The sequence below is a fragment of the Sparus aurata genome, chromosome 10 (genome assembly GCF_900880675.1).
Source record: "Sparus aurata chromosome 10, fSpaAur1.1, whole genome shotgun sequence".
Classification (NCBI taxonomy): Eukaryota; Metazoa; Chordata; class Actinopteri; order Spariformes; family Sparidae; genus Sparus; species Sparus aurata.
This window is the reverse complement of record NC_044196.1, coordinates 33,801,589-33,823,275: the sequence shown is the minus strand read 5'-3', so window position 1 is coordinate 33,823,275 and position 21,687 is coordinate 33,801,589. Positions and strand designations below refer to the sequence as shown.

Below are 21,687 nucleotides of genomic sequence, written 5' to 3'. Positions count from 1 at the left end.
TACAGAGGTATAATTTGTTTTTCAATACCGGAATGAGTTGTAGCTCCGTATTACTTGATGTTTGGGAGGGAGGCGATGTACCCCTCAGAGGTGCCGCAGCACTTTGAAGTAAGATTGTTCAAAGTTCTCACCCTTTTTTTTTGTGTGTGTGCGTGTGTCTAACCACTACACATGATTTGTCACAGGTCACAGAACACAAAGTCACAAGCCTCCTCAATTCGGAAGAACCCTGTGCCGGCCTTAAAATGAGGGAGGATGTCCACAGACGTGTTCTTGCAAATGTAAGGAAAAGTCAGGACAAGGTCCGAAAAAGGAAAGAAGATGGAGGCCAGGAGGACAACTTTAAAGTCGGCGAGCTTGTCCTCCAGAAGAACAGACGACAGGAGCAACGCAAGGGGGGCAAGCTCGAGGCAGATTTCCTTGGCCCCCTGAAAATTGTCGCACTAGAGGGGAAGAGTGCAGACCTGGTGTCCCAGAGGGGAAAGCAAAAAATGAAGGTGAACATAGACCACCTGACGCACTATGTCCAGCCAGAGGAGAGGGTCCCTGCCAAACTAAGAAAGGTGTTGGTTTCCTCTCCTCTGGCTGGTCCATCACATACACAACAGACACACACAAACAGCACACATGCACCCACACCCTCTGGGACACCAGGCTGCCAGAAATCCCCAGGACCTGCAAAGGATACAGAACATCGTGAGTATAGATTCATTAAATTATGTATTCATGAATCATGCATTTCACAAATAACTGTCACTGATCTTCATCCTTGCAGTAATCAGTGACATATGGGCAGGTGGCCGTCAAGAGACACTCTGGTCCAGGGTGGGGCCATACAAAGTGTTCTCTGAAACACTGAAGCACCTGGCCCCAGGAAAGGAGTTGGAGACGGAAGTAATCTCTTGTTTAAGTTCTCATTGTTTGAATATTTTTCTCAGTTAGCAAAGTGTAACGTCGTCACTCTTGTACTCACAGATTGTCAATGCATATTTACTGTTGGTCTGCATGAGAACAAGAACGAAGATGATTGACTCTTTTGCCATGTCTGACATCTGGCAGGGATCCCAGAAACAGTATAAAAGAGTGAGTGCCATGTCTGCCAATTCCTATAATAGTGACATTTTATACATTGAGATGTCTCTGTGTAAAATGTTTTTTTTTTTTGTTTTTTTTTTTTAGCTGGATCTTGTCAACCATGATGTGGCAGCGGGGGCCGTATGTCATCAGGGTCACTGGACACTTGTTGTGAGTAATAGTTAACTGAGTGGATACAAATCATGTGACTATCTGGTGTACAAGTGGATGGCTGTAATCATCATTTACATTTCCATAGATTATGTATATGAAGGAAAACCGAGCCCTCTTTGTGGACCCATTTGGGGCCACAAAACAACAAGTGGACCACTGCAGGGACATAACAAGGTGAGTGAAACGTCAACTCTAATGTATTCCTTGCCTTTGGATGATACTGTGGCAGCAACACATTACAACATTATCTGTGTCCTGTTGTCCTTGTGAAGTTGTTTCAACACCAGTTAATTGACATTTAATTGGTGAAGATCTTAAATGAGCTGAGGTTAGACATAATGAGCTGTGATCAATGTTTTGTCTGTGTAGAGCACTTGTTCGCAAACATTGTCCGGCAATTGGACGATGGTCCTGCACAACCTTGGACCACCCGAAGCAGCTGGACTCCACATCATGTGGTGTGTTTGTTTGCAAGGTAGCAATTTGACTGTCTTTGGCAATCCATCATCAGCATAAGTCCACTTTCTGATATAAAGCGGTCACTTTTCAGCTTGCAGAGCAGATCCTGCAAGGAGACATAATCAGTTACGCAGTGGACCAGCAGGGTGTAAACAGCATCAGGCTGGAAATGGCAACGGCCCTGTTAACAAACACTGGTATGTACTTCTCCACCAGATACACTAAAACATTTGTGTCTGTATTGACATTATATAAATACCTGTAATTTTTTCTGGTCTGTGTTTACAGATGACCTGTCAGACCTGTGTCGGGCGTGTGGGGAGGAGAGCTCAGGGGCTGATGTGGATGAGTGGGTAAGACGGTGAATTTTCATGTTGACCGACAACAAAATGGAAGATGGGGATCCACCCTAGATGGGTTACCTCCACAACACTGGGTGAACTCTTATCTATCACACGGTTACTGAAAATGCATAGTTTCATTATACTCACTTGCATGTCTTTGCACTGCCTTTGGACACTGATGCTGCTGAAGGAACACTGACAAGACTGACCCAAGCTAGGGTTTTAAACCAAGAATTTAGCACACATTGTCAAAATATCTTGAATAATGATACATAATAATGTGTAGTCAGTGTTGGACTACTTCATTTGTACACACCCTTTCCTGACTGATGCTGCCCTGTTTAGCAAAATCTGACATCTGTTTCTGTTTCCCTTTCAGGTTGAGCGCACCACATGCACCATGTGGTACCACATCGAGTGTGTTGGTTGTCCCTCAACTGAGGGCGACTTTTTTAGTAAAGGATGCCAATAAAATGTGCAGCATGCACACTTGTACCTATTCAATCAAGTTGTGATTAATTGAATGATGCTGAGTTAATATCATTGTGATAAATGCTCAAGCCCGAGGGTTGATTGCTGTGTGTTGCTTAGGACAAAAAAGACACATTAACTCACACTGAAATAGACTGAAATATCATTTGTACTGTATTCATTTTTCTTTAGTGATTTTGAAATCCAGGCTGCTGATATGTGTTAAGTGCAACCACTTTAGGTACATTTTCACAAACACAGGGAGGACTTAAGGAGGTCTGCATATATAGTTCTGTATTGTTACTGTTTATCTATTGTAGGCTAGTTAATTTATTTCATACATGGTCGGTACAGGTGTTTGTATCACAGGTTGATCTGGGCGTCTCACGCTTTGCCACAGCTGACCGACCTCCCGCTGAGTTCGGGCTGGGTGTCAACATACTCTGCAGACTGTTTGGCAAGCAGGCTGTATGACAGTATATACAGTTTTCATATCCCCTTGGCTTCAGCTTAGTAACGATGTATGCGGCTGGGAACGGTGGCTTTCATTCAGTAACTTTGAACGCAGCGCGGAATGAAAGAAATACTCGATGGTAGAGGTGTCACAAGTTAACCTGGACGCTGCGCACTCAACGCGACAGCGAACAGCGTCTCCACGCTGCTCTCGAGACGCTCAGCGTGAACAAATGCCTCATAGTGTTCACCCACCAGCTGTATGTAAGTATAGACATTCACGACAAAGATATGAGACCGACAACATGCACTTTTGAACGATTTTTATAGACAGTTGCGTATTTTCGGACAGGCATCGTCACAGTCACCTACACTGTCACTGTGTGCTCTGTAGCGCTCGTCTAACAGTTGTTTGCAGGTAGCAGACCTCGGGATCTCCGTGTGGAATAAAAGTGCTCAAGCCACGTCAAAACTAATACACATATACATGACTTGGATCGATGAGCAGGGTGATCGGAATGTTTTTCCTGGTTAGCGGACATGGCCGAGGACCCCTCTCCAGACGTGATTCTCAAACCACACCACCAGCACATCTGGGACCCTCGCCAGTTAAAATGAACGCCAGTTAAACTGTCACACCGGATTTGTCGGAAATGATAAACGAAACTCAGCACCCGAGAAGCTTCCTTGTTGTGGGGAAGCCCTTTGAGTCGATTACCGAGTGCAGTAGAGTGCCCCAGTAATGATCATCATTGAGCTGCGGAACCCTACTGCACTCGGTAATCGACTCACATGGCTTCCCCACAACGAGCCTGCAGCTGGAGGGGTGAGTTTTGTTTATCTTTTCCGACAAATCCAGCAATGATATCAAATGTTTGATGCCTCGGAATAGTATTTCTAATGTTGCTGAAGTTTGGTGCTGTTCTGAGCATTATTTGAGGCTTTTTGATGGCGGTTTTATATTTGGACCTATTTACTGCAGTGTATTGTTGTCATGCGGTCGTTTCTGAGGATGCTAAAATAACGTTAGCTAGCAGTCTGCAAACTTGATCTCTCTAAGAGTCTAACACAGTTTCACGGTGTGTCAGACCATGGATTAAACTTACACCGGAATATCCCTTTAACAGGCCTGTTTTAAACTTTCTCATAGATAATGTTGTATCTATGTCATTACTACAAATATCTTTGTGCTTTACCACCATATATCTGACATGGTTTCAGCTCTAGTGTCTTTTAAGCCAAATATTTACTTTATATTTATTTATTTATTTAATTTTTACCTGCCCCATTCTTTAATCCAGAATAATGCCTGCAGGTATTCTTTAAGGCTGGATACGATCTTTGTAGATAGTATGTAGACCATGTTGACTGTACAGTCACAAATTAATGTTCAGGAATTAAAAGAGTAAAAGGGGTAAGTCCTCCCACATCCTGTGGAGGCCCAATTCATCTGGTCAAACAGTATTTTCCTGTCCATGACAGAGAGAGTCAGAGGCAGGAAGAACTACAGATAAAGCACAGCATGTTAAGTTTTGATCGATAGAATTCATACTGCCGTGGACACCTTACTTCAACATTGTAAGTTAATTTTCCTACAAGTCTCTTAACATTCACCTTCAAATTTTATTGTAAAATAATCAGTGTTCTCACTTTAAAGAAGCACAGTCATGTAGACCTTCTCTCCTTCAGTTTCCACTCTTGTGGTTATTTGGTGTCATCAGAATGAAAGTTTACATGAAAACACAATATTTCACCTTGTACCTGCGACCACCAAAGTCTATTAATGAAAAGTCCACAGCTCTGCTTATTCAAAGTTTAATTCCAGTTGCAGACCTGAAGGAGGAAGTTTAAATTCTTAATGTCAGTAATGGAAAAGTGTTGCACTCTGTGTAACAAACACGTAGTTAATGCTGTCAGCAATTCTAGTAGTTAGGACAAGTGTAGTAGTTTCAAGTTGTAGAAATGATTTTGCATTACTTCTGGTACTTATATGTAGATACAGGGAATGTCTTCTGATGGATTTGTACCTCACCTAAAAAAAAGGTTTCTGAATATAATTTAAAGTGAATATGATATGATTCATAGATCATGTGACAGTACTATTCTAACCTTCTCTTTTTCAGTTATGCTGAAGAAAAGAAATGAATATCATCGGACAGCTCCAACTGCCAGCACCCCTAACAGAAACACATCCTATAATACAGTGTGTATTTGACAATAACCTCAAGAAGCTGAAAAGATTACTAAAGGAGAGCAACATTAATGGCATTTACCCATGCACAGAGTGTAAAGACAGCATAACTCCACTGACTGCTGCTGTTGTAACTCACAACAGGGATATTTTTACTTTCCTTTTGCAGCAGGGTGCAAACCCAAACAATGCTTCAGCACTAGGCTTGACACCTCTACATTATGTCTCACTACACAAAGCCCCACTTGATTTTGCAGAAATACTGCTTGAAGCAAAAGCTAATCCAAATGTATGTAATCTACAGTTTCACACACCACTGCAAGCTGCTGCTATGTATGACAGACATGATGTTGTGAAAGTGCTCATCTCTGCTGGTGCACTGGCGACACCCATATCTGTCAATGATCCTAAACATGTGACTCACAATGAAAAAATAAGTCAGATGATTCACAAGCTCGCATCGGAAGGAGATAAATTCTGCTCTGTAATCAGATATTTCCTGGATATGTTAATTGCTGTGCAAAGTAAAACACCTGAACAAGTGTTCAAAACCTTTTACAGTCACATGCTGTTGGAGGATCATCAGACACATCTGACCATGATTGAAGTTCTTTTTAATGTAACTGGGCAAAATGAAGCGAAATACTGCCAGGGAAGTATTAAATGGCTGAGGGACACTGGAAATCTGAACACCTACATTGAAGGAGCAGTCAGACGCATTCCAAACATTCTCCAGGAACATGTACATCACACTCTTCTTACTTTACATGCAGTTCTGTGTACTCTGGAGGAAATACCAAATGAACAAGCACAAGCTTTAGTCCCCAAACTACTGGACCAGCTTTGCTTAAAAGATAAACCTGATGTATGTGAAGGTGTTCTGCAAACACTGTATGTGATAACACAGAAAACAAAAGGCACAGATGGCTGGGATCTGAACTTTGTTAGGAAATTATGCCAAACAGTTGCCCCTTTTGTAAAGGTCCATCACCACTCAGACATCAGAGTCTTCACATATGGTGTCATTGCAAACTTACTTTCAGTTGAACATGTGGGTGACATCTTTACATCAGTGGGGATAACTGCAGTGCCTGAGGACATACTGACGTCTGCAGAAATGACCAACAATGACAAGCTGAAAGAAGTTCTCAGACGACTGAACAGTTATTTCAGAAAACCAAACGTGGAATGTGAGGACTGTACAGCCTCACCTGGGCCGAGGAAAAAGAAGAACAAGAAGAAGAAAAAGAAGAAGAAGGAAAAAACAGACAAGGAAGAAGACCCAAATGACAAGTATTTGAGTGATACAACTGATCCAACATCAATTCCTGTTGTGGAGTCAACTTCAAATGTTCAGCCACTCCACTCCAACACCACTGTGTCATCAGATACACACACATGGCTACAAATCAGCAAGAGGTGGAGAGAAAAATTAGAGAATCTGGTTAGCACTGATGGAAGCAGAGTAACCAGAGTTGGGAGCATGATTTATGTGAAAGATGAAGAGTTCCGCATAGCAGAGGGCAGTGATGGTACTGACGTCTTCTTGGGGCTGAGAGATGATGGCACTGAGGTTGCTATCAAGAGAATGAAAAAAAGCAACTATCAAGTTCTGAGGAATGAGGAGGGATTTCTACGACTTCCAGAACTTGATCATCCATCTATTGTACGATATGTTGACTTTGCAGAGGATGAGGACTTTGGATATCTTGGTCTTCAGCTTTGTGAAGACACCCTGGAAGAATGCATCAGAAACAATGATGGTGGTCTGCTGAAAGAGAAACTTGTCTATCAGGTTCTGGAGAGTTTAAAAGTGCTTCATTGTCAAAATCCTCCAATTCTCCACCGTGATCTCAAACCACAGAATGTTTTGATTGGTAAGGAAAAGTTCAAAATGTACTGAAGTAATGAAATTAAATCAGAAATTCAGAATGACTGTAACAGTATTCCAAATTTTAATTATTATACCTTTTTTTTTTTATTTGTCCCGTAGATGTTAACGGGAGGGCGAGATTAGCAGATTTTGGCATCAGTAGACGGTTACTCAAGGGCCAAACAACTTATTGCACAGGCAGTGCAGGAACAAGATGCTGGAAGGCCAGGGAGACTTTAACAGACGAAGCTGACATACGATACAAGTCAAACACTGATGTACAGGTCAGTTTTACTACAACACAAACTGCATTGATGAATAATTGAAGAATACTCCTATCATTGCTCAAATGATCTGTTCAATTTTTAGGTGGCAGGGATGCTGATTTATTACATCCTCTCTGGAGGACACCATCCTTTCGGCGACAAGCTTCATAAATGTGAGTACAACATTGATGAAGGTTTGTACGCTTTGGACCATGTTGAAGATGTGGTGGCAAAGGACCTCATCGAGTTGATGATCCATAAGGAACCAAAAAATAGACCAACAGTGGAGGAATGCTTGAGTCATCCCTTCTTCTGGAAACCTGAGAGGTAGCATCAGTTTCATTGTCACCTTTTATTTCTGTGTATAGCAGCTCGCATTGTGTTAACAAGAGTCGATGCCCACGAGTGGCTCAGTGAGGCTGCTCTTAAAGACACAGTGGAGCTTTCATCTCAATGCTAACATTAGCATGCTAACATGTTTACAATGACGATGCTAACATGCTGATGCTAACAAGGTATATTGTTTACCATGGTCACCATCTTAGTCTTGCATGATCGCATGCTAATTCATACCAAACACAACCAGATCTAAACTTGGTTGACGTGAATTAGTTTTGCATGTGTTTGGTCAGAAACCAAACTACTGGACAAATTGGAAATTGGACTTCATGATTTCACTGAGGAACATTTCAGGGGTCATTAGGTTAATTAGGATCCATCTTTTGGGAGCCATGAATGGATATAACATGGCTAGTAAAACTGCACATGTTGTCTCGTTTTCCATTTCACTAAACAAGCATCTTAAACGCATTTCATTTTTCAGGAGATTTGAATTCTTGAGAAGGATCGGAAACATCAAGGAGGTGGAAAAGTGGAAAGATGCTGACCAGGAATTAATTTCTTCGTTGGAGAAATGTGTCGGGGATGGATCCTTCAAACAGTGGAAAACTGAGGTGACAACTGTACAACAACTGGAACTTCTCTATTCCTTAATTCCACTTAATGACTAGATGTTTTTGGTGTTGCAGTTGGCAGAGTTGGTGAAGAAGATGGATCCCAAAAACAGATACGATGACAGCACACTGGCATTCCTGCGCTTCATACGAAACCTCCACGAGCACTAGTAAGTCAAACTGAGTTACAGATGATGAAGGGCCTTAAAGGTGTTATTGATAACATTCAGTCATAAATGTGGCATTCCATCTCCCCACTTCCACTGCCTTCATGTTACAATACTGCTGTTGTTTGAATCATCTGCCCACTCAAGTGGTTGCTTGTGTTGGTGTCTGTTGCTAAAGTCAATGTTAACAGAAACTTTACCTGATTCCTGGAATGAGTTCATCCTTTCTCTCTTACTGACCTCCATCACACAGATCTCCACAGCCACACCCGTTTTTGACAGCTCCTTTATTGTTTATCTAATTGTAGTGCAATTCATTCTTCTCTCTGTTTGCAGTCCCGAGGACGCGGCCAACGTTGATCTGATGTCGATGTTTCCAGATCTCTTCGGGTGTGTTTACCTGTTTGCCAACAGCAGAGGGTGGAATTTAAGGTCGCCTGTGAAGGAAATGTTTGGAACAATGTTCTCCAGAGTAGTAAAGCCTTTCACAGAGGAGGATCATGTTGGCAGGCCAGTTCAAGAATCTCAACTTCTGTCTGGGGCAACTGCAAAGTGACAATACTTTGAATGAGCAGAGTCTTTACTGTAGAAAAGAAAAAGTCCTGCCACAACTGAGTTGATTTGATTGAACTGCATTAATGCAACAAGACCTGATGCTGGGTTAGGGCTGGGTATTACCAGGTACCTCATGATACGATACTATCACCATATTTCGCCCATGATAACGAAAATATCATGATACAGCGATTCTGCGATAATCGATATATTGCAAGAAATTTCATCCACGATACATCACGATATCTGTGTCACTGAAGATATTCAGAATTTATTGACTGCACTGAATCCATTTCACAGGAATTACAAAACATTGTCAATCAATTTCACATGAATGACAGCCAAGTAAACAGAGTATATTGCACAGTGACTCTTCTTAACACACACACTGACTACAACTATCATTAAATATCAATATTTGTGGGTGGGACAATTCTACAAGCCTCTGGATGTTTCCACATGATCTAAATGTAACCTTTCTTTTCACTGAAAAAAGCTCCTTCAGGCAAATAAATGAGTGCTGATGTAGTTCTACATCAACTCCAACAGTAGGACCTTGACCCTGGTCTGTCATTGACACGGCTGATGTTAAAGACCTGCACTTAAAAGAAATAGAGAACGTGAGGTTAAATTCTTTGCTAAAGTGAGAAGGATGTCAAAAATGTAAAAATAAATCTTAAGTGCTTCCTCTCATTATGTGAATATTGTAATTAAAACAATGTAATGGAATATAAAAGCTTTACAACATGCAGGTTGTTTTTAAAGGGATATTTTTAAGGTTTTGGAAGGATTGTCTGTATTATAAGATTATCTGTTGATTATAAAAATTAGTGATGTTTGATAATGTTTGTTTTAGGGTGAAGGATCAATAAGATCACATTGACCCTTGATATTATAATTTGTTCCTTTTTATATGGTGTAATATCACAATGTGATGTGGGAATTATTTTACTTTCCTCACAAAGGACAGTGGAATCTTTATTTTCCCCAAATGTTAGTGGAGTTTTTGCAGACAGATGATACATGTGTGGTCATATAGAGAGTACTAATATTATACTGATATTTTTCTTACATGGTCTTTGTATTGTATTGTATTGTATTGTATGAAAGAAAACAAGCAAAAACACATTGATAATAAAGTTGGTCTTTACACTACGAGTTGTGAGTTACAACGTGCTTTTGCAAAAAATAAAACCTTGATGGAATATGCAAGCTTCACAACATGCAGGTTCTTTTGTATGATTTTTGTTTTGAGCATACTGAATGTTACTCTCAAAATATACTGTACATTTAGTCAGCTGAGTATCAAAATAAATGTGTAAAAGTATGACTGTAAGATGTGTTTTATCATTCATTGATCATTAGCATTAGAGCTCTGGCTCTATCAGTCACAGTTCATCTTCTCCTCTCTAAGAAGCATTAATTACTTTGTGACAGGGAAATCTCACAATAAAATGACACATTAACAAAGGACATTGGGATCTTAAAGCTGATATTTGTACGGTGATTATTCAAATGAACATGTTAAACTGACAAGAGACAAACTTTTTGCTCTAGTTTATCACCATAAGTTGAGTGTTGAATGCACAATGGGCCTCATTCATGAACCGTTCTTACGAACAAATTTGTTCTTAAGTCCCACTTACGAAGATTTTATGAAGATTGTGGCATTCATGAATTTTTTCTTATCTAGGATTTTTTCTTAGGCAAGAACAAATCCTACGAACACTCAGGAGTACTCTTACGCACATTTCAGTGCCGAAATGTTGGCATGGTTGTGTTTTCTCCTCTTGTGTAGTTCAATAAAATGCAATATTACAGTGATAATTCTGTCATATTTATTCATTTATTTATTTATTTCATATTTTTGGTCATTTACAAATAATTTTAATTCTAAAATAAATTAAATGTGCCAATGATTTAAGATAAATCAAGTAAATTGGAAACATGCCATCAATTAGTAACCCCCCGACCCTATTTATACGTGGCATTTCTCTATCCAAGGCCCGCAAAACAATGGCATATATATTGCTCCTGCGGCTTTCATCAATGTAAGAACACAGCTGCGAACAATTCTGAGGCTTACGAACGAGTTGGTGAATCTGACGTAGGGTTTTCTTAAGGAACCTCTTAAGAACAACTTAAGAAAGAATCTAAGAAGATTCTTAAGAAGATATTGGTGAATGAGGCCCATTGTTTACAATTCTGATTTTATTCAAGAAAATATATAAATTCAAGGAAATATATGGAAATATCTGTGTCATTACTACAACTACTACTTAAGCCAAATATTAACTGTTAATGTACAGAGAGGTTCAATTACTTTTTTAACTGCCCCATTCTTTAGCCCAGAATAGTGCCTGATGGTATTCTTTAAGGCTGGATACTGGATCTTTGTAGACATATGCAGACTATGATGACTGAACAGTCACATATTAATGTTCAGGAAGTAAAGAGTAGAAGGGGAAAGTCCTCCCACATCCTGTGGAGGCCCAACCCATCATCAGACAGGTATTTGCCTATCCGTGACAGAGAGAGTCAGTGACAGGAAGAAACAGCAGGATACGTTTTGATCAATAGAATTCATACTACAGTGGACACCTCACTTCAACATTGTAAGTTTATTTTCCTACATTTCTCTTAACACTCACCTTCAAATTATATTGTGATTATATGTGTTTTGCTAGAAAAATCTGCGTCAAAGTGAAACCTTATCTTGGCCAACTTTGGCCCGTTGGCCACACATCGGGCTGCTCTGCTCTACAAGAATGACACCATTGGTGTTTAGATCGGCTCCATATAAATCTCACTGTCACCATGCTAGTTTATCTGCAACCAGGCAACACATTTCCTGGAAGAATGGAGGCTGACTGACAGTCGGTCTGGCAGCCTGGTGCAATTTCTATCTGGTTTCCACAAGTCCAGTATGGATGAAATGAATGAATAAACCCACATTTTGTCCAGAGTTGTCATTAGATAAAACTCTGAGGAAAAACAGAAAGCAAGTCAGCTGTCTTCGTAACAGCAAAGCCAACAATAATCCCACAAGTCTGTTTCACTTTATTTTGAAAAAGCTGAAACATTTTAATGTCTTTCAGCTCCTTGTTTTGTTTTTATGAGAGCAACTTTACAGATGTGGTCCAGTCTCAGTGCTCACATCTACTTTGATCCCAGAAAGACACTGCCCATCATACTTTACTACCAACATACACACAATACTACTTTATACACTATCATTACAAGAACTGGTCTACATTATGGTTAGAGTTACATAATATGTCTTCGTATTATGAAATTGCTCACTTCAGTATAAGACAGCCGATCCCATTTTAAGTCAGCAGGCTTCATATCCACATCGTGTGTTCGGCCATCAGAGCGTCACAGCAGGAGTTTTTTTTTTTTACCCTGTTGTGTTTTTACCTGTTTCCTCACTGCTTTTCCCTCACCTGATGCTTCCCTGTGTGTGCGTGTGTGTGTGTGTTTGTGGGTGTATTGTCACTGCTGTAGACATGAGACACATCTGTGACTCATCAATGTATCTACTGCCTCTTCATAATCCTGGTTTTCACCTCTCATCAGTGCCAGATTGTCCTGTCTCATCCGGTGACTCTCCAGATAAAACCTCAAATATAGTATCTTGTGCCTTTTGATCCCAAGTGGTTTGTTTCATGTGTTTGTGCCTCTCTGCTTGGCTCATGTGCAGGTTTCTCCGGCATCTCTCTGCTCAGCAGTCAGCTCAACTGCCTTCACCTGCTCACCTGTCCAGGTATTTTTTTTACCTGTAAGTCACTTTCACCAATAAGACACTCTTTGTAGATCGTATGTAGGCTATGATGACTGAACAATGTTCAGGAAGTAAAGAGTAGAAGGGGCAAGTCCTCCCACATCCTGTCGAAGCCCAACCCCTCTTCAGACAGGTCTTTTCCTGTCTCGTGACAGAGAGAGTCAGAGGCAGGAAGAACTACAGATAAAGCACAGCATGTTAAGTTTTGATAGATAGAATTCATACTACCGTGGACACCTTACTTTGAACACTGTAAGTTAATTTTTCCACATTTCTCACCATCAAATTATATTATAAAATAATCAGTGTTTTCACTTTAAAGAAGCACAGTCATGTAGACCTACTCTCCTTCAGTTTCCCCTCTTGTGGTTATTTGATGTCATCAGAATGAAAGTTTGTAATTCTAAATGTCAGTGAGGGAAAGGTGTGGCACTCTGTGTAACAAACACAGAGTTAATGCTGTCAGCTATTCTAGTAGTTAGGACAAGTGTAGTAGTTAGATGAGTTTTCAAGTTTTCTCTGGTACTTATATGTAGTTACAGGGAATGTCTTCTGATAGATTTGTGCCCCACCTAAATACAAGGTTGTTGAATATAATTTAATGTGAATATGATATGATTCATAGATCATGTAACAGTAATATTCTAACCTTTTCTTTTTCAGTTACACTGAAAAAAAGAAATGAATATAACCGGACAGCTCCAACTGCCAGCACCCCCAAAAGAAACACATCCTATAATACAGTGTGTAATTGACAACAACCTCAAGAAGCTAAAAAAATTACTAAAGAAGAACAACATTAATGACATTTACCCATGCACAGAGTGTAATGACCTCATAACTCCACTGACTGCTGCCGTTTTATTTTTCAAGTGGGATATCTTTACTTTCCTGTTGCAGCAGGGTGCAGACCCAAACACTGAATCCCAAAATGACTTGACACCTCTGCATTATGTCTCACTATCAAATGACAAATCGCTTGTTTTTGTGGACACCCTGCTTGAGTGGAAAGCTAATCCAGATGGATGGAATATTCGTGGACTACAGCGATTCACACCGCTGCAAACTGCTGCCATCAGTGGCAGGGATGATGTCATGAAAAAGCTCAGCTCTGCTGGTGCACTGGTGACATTATTACCTGACACTGATTCTAAACATATTACTTACAATGAAAAAATATGTCAGATGGTTCACAAGCTCGCATCAGAAGGAAATGAATTATGCCGCAAAATGAGATACTTCCTGGATCTGGAAACTGCAATGCAAAGAAAAACACCTGAAGAAGTGTTAAAAACATTTGACTTCCACATGCTGCGGGTGAATCCTCAGACCCATCTGACCATTATTGAAATGCTCTTTAATTTTACTGGCCGTGGTAAAGAAAAATACAGCCAGGGAAGTGTCAAATGGCTGAAGGACACTGAAAAAGTCAACACCTATATTACAGGTGCAGTCAGTCGCCTTTCAAACATCCCAAAGACAGAATTAAAGAGGTCGATCGATTGTTTGCATGCAGTTTTCTGTACAATGGAAGAGATACCAAATGAGCAAGCAGAAGCTTTGATCCCCAAACTGCTGGACAACCTTTGCTCATGGGTGAAACCCGATATATGTCAAGCTGTTCTGCAAACTCTGTATGTGATAACACAGAAAACAAAAGGCACAAATGGCTGGGATCGAAGCTTTGTCGAGAAGTTATGTAAAGCAGTTGCTCCTTTTGTGAAGGACCATCACCCCTCAGACATCAGAGTCTTCACATATGGTGTATTTGCAAACTTACTTTCAGTTAAACATGTGGGTGACATCTTTACATCAGTGGGGATAACTGCAGTGCCTGAGGACATACTGACGTCTGCAGATAAGACCAACAATGACAAGCTGAAAGAAGTTCTCAGACGACTGAACAGTTATTTCAGCAAACCAAACCAGGAATGTGAGGACTGTACAGCCTCACCTGAGTCCAAGAAAAAGATGGAAAAGCAACAAGAACAAGACGACCAAAATGATGTGTTAACAGATGAATGGCGACCAGTCAGCGTGAGGTGGAGAGAAAAATTAGAGAAGCTGGTTAGCACTGATAGAAGCAGAGTAACCACAATTAGGAGCATGATTTATGTGAATGATGCAGAATTCCGCATAGCGAAGGGCAGTGATGGTACTGAAGTCTTCTTGGGGCTGAGAGATGATGGCACTGAGGTTGCTATCAAGAGAATGACTAAAAGCAACTATCAGGAGCTGAAGACTGAGGAGGGATTTCTACGACTTCCAGAACTTCAAATTCCATCCATTGTACGATACCTTTACTTTGCAGAGGATGAGAACTTTGGATATCTTTGTCTTCAGCTTTGTGAAGACACCCTGGAAGAATATGTCACAAAAGAGTTGGGCTTACATAAAGATGAAAATAAGAAAGAAAAAAGAAAGGTGCTGGAAAAGAAACTTGTCAAACAGGTTCTGAAGAGTTTAAAGGCGCTTCATTGTCATAATCCACCCATTTTACATCGTGATCTCAAACCACAGAATGTTTTGATTGGTAAGAAAAGTTTAAAATATTTAAAAAATAACAACATTATTTGAATTTAAGTATGAACCATAATTTTAATGTCTGAGATCGTCTTCTGTGATTTGTCCTGCAGATGTTACCGGGAGGGCGAGACTAGCAGATTTTGGCATCAGTAGACAGTTATCCACAGGACAAACAACTTGTCGCACAGGCAGAGCAGGAACTAAATGCTGGATGGCCAGGGAGACTTTAACAGGAGAAACTGACATAAGATACAAGCGGAGCACAGATATACAGGTCAGTTTTACTGCTATGTAAACTCAATTGATGACTTGGAGAAAATACTTCCTATATTGCAAACTGTTCTCTTAATTCTCAAGGTGGCAGGAATGCTGATTTATTACATCCTCTCTGGAGGACACCATCCTTTTGGCGACAAACCCTTTGAATGTGAGTACAACATTCATAAAGGTTTCTACACGTTGGACCATGTTGAAGATTTGGTGGCAAAGGACCTCATCGAGTTGATGATCAGTAAAGAACCAGAGAGCAGACCTACAGTGGAAGAATGCTTGAGTCATCCCTTCTTCTGGACCACTGACAGGTAAAGAAGAAAACCTGAATGATTGATAGATTGATGACTTAAATTTCCTGTTTCTTATTTTCATTTCATTTTTAGCACTCATCTGGTTGGTTTCAAATTGTGGTCAAGAGTGAAATATTATCCCTTGAGGACCACTTCACCTGGAACACCCTCCAAACACTGTTGCAGACCACATACATCACTTGTGCTTATTGGAGATGGTGTTTGTTAAAGGCCTCTAAAAGCAGATATAACAACTAAACAATAATCGAGAAGTGGGCTATACACAGTATAGGAACTTTTACATTTTACTCTTTGGCGTACCCTACTCATTTCTGTCCTTTACATATCAAGCTGGGAGTGCAGCAAAGTGCTGCCTACATCCTTTCAGCTCCCATGTTGACCAATTGGGCAGTTCAGACAGAGCACACTGCAGTAAGGACCTCCATGCCCAGCTAATGCTTTATAGAGCACCTACATGCTAAACAGTGTTCATGTTCAGTCAAGTAGGCATGTTGGTGTAAAGATCCATGCTATGCATAGTTAGAGGTTATGAAATATGGTTTGACAACCACTGACTTGTCGGTTTCAATCTCTAACACTATTTTCAATGAATATTATTTCTTAAGGTCTCTTCTCTTTATTTTGCAATTCAAATATCCAAAAATAAACTGTTTTTCAGGAGAGTTGAATATTTGAGAAGGACTGGCAACAGAGAGGAGGTGGCAAAGTATTCAAATGCTGCCCCGGAACGGATTGGTGCAATGGAACAATACGCCAGGGATGGATCCTTCAGACAGTGGAAAAATAAGGTGACTGCAACATAAAAACTGTCACACTGTAATTCTTATTTCTGCTTTATGGTATGTTTTACGTATGATTCAATCTTAATTATATTTTCCTTTGCAGTTCCCACCAGAGTTGGTCCAGAAGATGGAGGGCAAGAACAAAGCCTACCCTGATCACATACTGGGATTACTGCGCTTCATCCGAAACCTTCATGAGCACTAGTGAGTTAAAAGTGGTGAAGGGCCTTAAAATGTCACTAAAGTTCTTCATAAGTTTTTAATAATGTCTATTACATTCCACTACATGTTGATACTATACACCTACTATATATCCATCTACTATATATCCACTGTAATAAATATGTTCCTTTTCCTCTGTAGTACCAAGGAGGCAGCCAGAGTCGATTTGATGTCAATGTTTCCAGATCTCTTTGGATGTGTTTGGAAGTTTGCTAAGACACAAGGGTGGAATTCGGAGACCCCCTTGAAGGAAATGTGTTAAAGAGAAGACATCACCTCCAACTGCTTGATGCAATCTACAGAGCAATTCACACTCTACAAGGTTCAGCAGTCTCCAGCCAGTGACTTGAAGTTAAGTTAACTTAAAAACAACTACAGACTGGATCAGTGTTTTTATACCTTGGAAAGATTCCAGACTCTCTTGATAATATTGACAGAGAAATGACACTGACTGAGTTACACATATTGTTTGCCTCTTCCCCATATGCTTATATGCAGTGTCATGTGCATTGCTGTTTAAGTTTTCAGTATGTGTGTGCCCATATGTACATGCTACGACCAAATCTCCCCTGGTAACACCTTTGTGTTGCATTAAATTCTTATACTGAAGTGAGAACAATTGTGTCAAAGTTGTTTTTTTTATTCATCTAATTTAAGATAAGTTTTCCACATAAACCTTAACAACATACACATTCTGTTTTCATTTTTTGCATATTGGAAGTTATTCTCAGAATATAAAACAAGTTTAAACTTGAGGACCTAAATAATTATGTTTAGTATGATTTCAAGATGTCTTAAATTAAGATCATTTCTCCTCTTGCAGTGCACCAAAAATGTGTTATTTATTCTATTACATATTTGTTATTTAATAATGGGTCATTGGGTCATTCTATGCCAACTCACCCAAAACCCAGAACTTTTCCCACCTCACACCATGGATTTTGAAACAGTCCATGGAGAGACCTTGTTCATTAATTTAATAGTATTGAATATATATATGTATTTTTACAACTTAAATAAATATAAGAGATTTCTGATTATTTCTTGAGTTTGTTTTACACACGCTGAATACACAATGAGTAAGAGTTCAGCAATTGATGTATGAAAATATGATTTGAAGAAATGTTTCGTTATGTTCTGTTATGTTATGTTCAGGTTATGGCTGCTAAAATATAGCGCAACATAAATTGAACATCTAGTCTCCCCTCACAGGATAAATTACTTCCCATACTTTCTTTGTTGCACACAAAATATTCATAATATTGTGTAGACAGGGCATTAACTTGACTAATGCCCACGTACTCTAAAGGAGCTCGTGTTATCTTTGCCCTGAACTTTTGTAGTGCACTGCAACTTCATCTTCATTTCTGGGGAATTACTTGATCTTACTAACTGTGAACAGGAAGAGAGAGTAAGGTAGACAGACAGAAAAAAAGATGGAGATGCAGTGGAAATTGACTCACTTTTGGAGTCAGCCTCAAGTGGCCATTCGAGGGACTGCAATTTATGTTACTCCTGCATTGGCTTCATTTCTCAGCCCTCGAGGTTGTTGCTTGGTATTTACTGCAGTCATGGATGTCGTATGTATGTGACTATATAGCATGCTGAAACAAAAAAATATTCATTACAGGAAAGAAAAACTTATTTTTGAATTACACTTCAGTTTAGTCATAGCCATTCACAGTTCTGTTGTATTTTATGAAGAACTATATGTTCCTAAACGTTTTTGATGTATTTTATTTTTTTATAAATGTTCCTTGGATTCCTGTGCATACCACTAGAGGGAGCTCACATACCACCACAGTTTGAGAACAGCAGCACGAGACAGTTATTAACAACTCATAATAATTATTTGAGGTGTTGCAGTTTCCATCAAAGTTGATCAATAAGATGGATACCCATAACCAAGCCTACCCAGAAAAACACACTGGGAGGACTGCGCTTCATCTAAAAGCACCAGTGAGTGATACAGTATCATCATTTATAAACACTGAAATATCACAATGTGATGTGGGAATTATAAGAGTGGTTAGAGTTTTTTTTAACTATTTGTCGTTTATAATCTTTCTCTCTTTATTTTTTAAACAGTAACAGGCTTTGTGCTCTTATTGTGTTTAAACTGCAAGAAATTGAACAAGTCTGGATTTGGAGGAGTGACCTGATCATCTTTTTTTCCTTGACTGACCAAAACTGAAACTTAATGAACTAACTCATCACAGGGAAATTTTTACTTTCCTTGTGCAGCAGGGTGAAAGCCCAAACAATATTTCACAGAACAACTTCACACCTCTGCATTATGTGTCACTATATAAAGCATCACTTGATTTTGTGGAGAAACTGCTTGAAACAAGAGCTAATCCAGATGAATGTGATCTACAGGTATACTCACCACTGCAAGCTGCTGCCATCAATGACAGAGAGGATGATGTGAATGTGCTCATCTCTGCTGGTGCAGCAGTGACCGAGTTACTTGTCACTCATCCTCAACATGTGACTCACAATGAAAAAATAAGTCAGATGATTCACAACTTTAAAAGGAAGGAAGGAAAGGAGATACATTATGCTCTGAAATCAGATATTTGCTGGATGTGGGAATTGCTGAGCAAAGTAAAACACCTGAACAAGTGTTCAAAACTTCTGACAGTCACATGCTGTTGGAGGATCCTCAGACACATCTGACCATGACTGAAGTTCTTTTTACTGTAACTGGGTCAGATGAAGAGAAATACCGCCATGGAAATATCAAATGGTTGAAGGACACTGAAGGAACATGTAAAGGTGACAATGAAACATTCACAAGGAACATGTAAAGGATACTATTATTATCTTACATGCAGTTCTGTGTACTGTGGAGGAAATACTAAATGAACAAGCACAAGCTTTAGTCCCCCAACTACTAGACCAGCTTTGCTCTAAAGAAAGGTGATTGGACCCGACACTCTTCCATTAGTGGGTCAGATATAAAGAAGATAGAAGATATTGCAAGAAAACAATGTCACCAGGTCATTTTTGACCTAACAAAGGGTTAAAAACTACAAGGGGATAGTCCTCCCACTTCCTGTAAAAGCCCAACCCATCATCTAACAGGTCTTTTCCTTTCTCGGGACAGAGGGAGAAGCAGGAAGAAACACAGATAAAGCACAGCATGTTAAGGTTTTGATCAACATAATTCATGCTACGGTACACACTACTTAAAATTTGTAAGTTCATTTTCCTACAATTCTCTCAACATTCACCTTCAACTTGTACTGAAAATCAGAGAAGGGAAGTTCAAAAGAACTTCCAGATGTGAAATAAAAAAATAGAATACAAGCTGTGAGCCAAACTGCAGTGTTGCTTGAATTGTGTGGAAAAGCAGCGTATAGAGTTTGAATTGTTATTTGTCTGCTTGAGCAGCGGTTGTGGAAATGAGGGCGAGTTGAAGTCAAGGTTGAATGTGGGATTTATTTAACATTCATCATCCTCTGCTTGAATGGAAAACAATGGCAGACAAACATTGATTATCTTTGCAATTATGAATGTTATCGATGAGTAAAATAGAGACAGTGAATTCCCAATTGAGACGAATATTTTTGTGTTTTAGTGGAGTGAACACATTGAAAAACGTGGAAGAGATTGAGGTCAAAATAACAGACGGTTATTCATGACCAATGATCAGTGTGCTCACCTTAAACAAACACAGTCATGTTGACCGACTCGCCTTTAGTTTTCACTCTTGCGGTTATTTGAAGTCATCAGAATGAAAGTTTACATGAAAACACAATATTTCACCTTGTACCTGCGACCACCAAAGTCTATTAACGAAAAGTCCACAGCTCTGCTTATTCAAAGTTTAACTCCTGTTGCAGACCTGAAGGAGGAAGTTTAAATTCTAAAGTTCAGTGAGGGAAAGGTGTTGCACTACGTATTTGTTCATTTGAGATAAGACAAACTACAACTTACTTTTTACCATTTAGTTAGAATTGTATCATTAAGTAAAGCTTGATCAAGGACTTTCTTGGTTTGAAACTGGCTGACTCTCTAAATCTCACCTTGATGCCTCTGAGCGAAACAAGTGTTATCTCTTGAACTTTGCCTGTCCATTGGAAAGCAGCTGTGCTCTTTCTCATACCCTGGCTTTTCTCTCCAATGTATTAACCCCCCATAAATAGGACTAATGCTTGCAACATATCTCGTTTATCAATAAGATATGAACAGCTCTTTTAATAATACAGTATTGGTGCATGACAATTGTATCACAGTGTCTTAGACTCAAATCAGTGTGCATAAATCAGACAAGTGGATAAGAGTGCACAGGAATCTCTGGTCAGGTGGTCATGAGGGCATAGTGATTTGTCACAGTGGTCAGGTGAAATTTAAATGAATAAATCTTAACAAAAGTTAGGACAAGTGTAGTAGTTGGATGAGTTTTCTAGTTGTAGAAATGATTTTGCATTACTTCTGGTACTTATATGAAGTTACAGGGAATGGCTTGTGATGGATTTGTACCTCACCTTAATAAAATGTTTTTAAATAAGATTTAATGTGAAAATGATATGATTCATACCTCATGTAACAGTAATATTCTAACTTTTTCTTTTCACAGTTACACTGAAGAAAAGAAATGAATATCAACCCACAGTTCCAACTGCCAGCACCTCCAACAGGAACACATCGTATAATACAGTGTGTATTTGACAACAACCTCAAGAGGCTAAAAAGATTACTAAAGGAGAACGACATAAATGAACTTTACCCATGCACAGAGTGTAATGATTACATAACCCCACTGACTGCTGCTGTTGTAACTCACAACTGGGATATTTTTAC

General features: G+C 39.5%; 1 protein-coding gene and 1 long non-coding RNA gene across 4 annotated transcripts; both read left to right on the top strand.

The window, feature by feature from the left end:
- The first annotated feature begins 5,413 nt into the window (after window positions 1-5,413).
- Window positions 5,414-21,644, top strand: LOC115590293 (serine/threonine-protein kinase/endoribonuclease IRE1-like). Of its 3 annotated transcripts, none has more exons than XM_030431629.1 (6): window positions 5,414-7,043; window positions 15,401-15,564; window positions 15,648-15,871; window positions 16,533-16,662; window positions 16,760-16,860; window positions 17,020-17,918. In XM_030431629.1, the coding sequence occupies exons 1-6, from the start codon at window positions 5,498-5,500 to the stop codon at window positions 17,138-17,140; spliced, it is 2,286 nt and encodes a 761-aa protein (XP_030287489.1). In that variant the 5' UTR covers window positions 5,414-5,497; the 3' UTR covers window positions 17,141-17,918. The 3 variants fall into 3 exon arrangements, with proteins under 3 accessions (XP_030287489.1, XP_030287491.1, XP_030287490.1); XM_030431630.1 differs by lacking the exon at window positions 5,414-7,043 and adding an exon at window positions 13,474-15,297; XM_030431631.1 differs by lacking the exons at window positions 15,401-15,564; window positions 15,648-15,871; window positions 16,533-16,662; window positions 16,760-16,860; window positions 17,020-17,918 and adding exons at window positions 7,160-7,323; window positions 7,409-7,632; window positions 21,464-21,644.
- On the top strand, window positions 8,126-10,307 carry LOC115590303 (uncharacterized). Its single transcript, XR_003985733.1, has 3 exons — window positions 8,126-8,258; window positions 8,334-8,428; window positions 8,762-10,307. It is a non-coding gene; the product is annotated as an uncharacterized LOC115590303 (long non-coding RNA).
- Window positions 21,645-21,687: the final 43 nt, after the last annotated feature.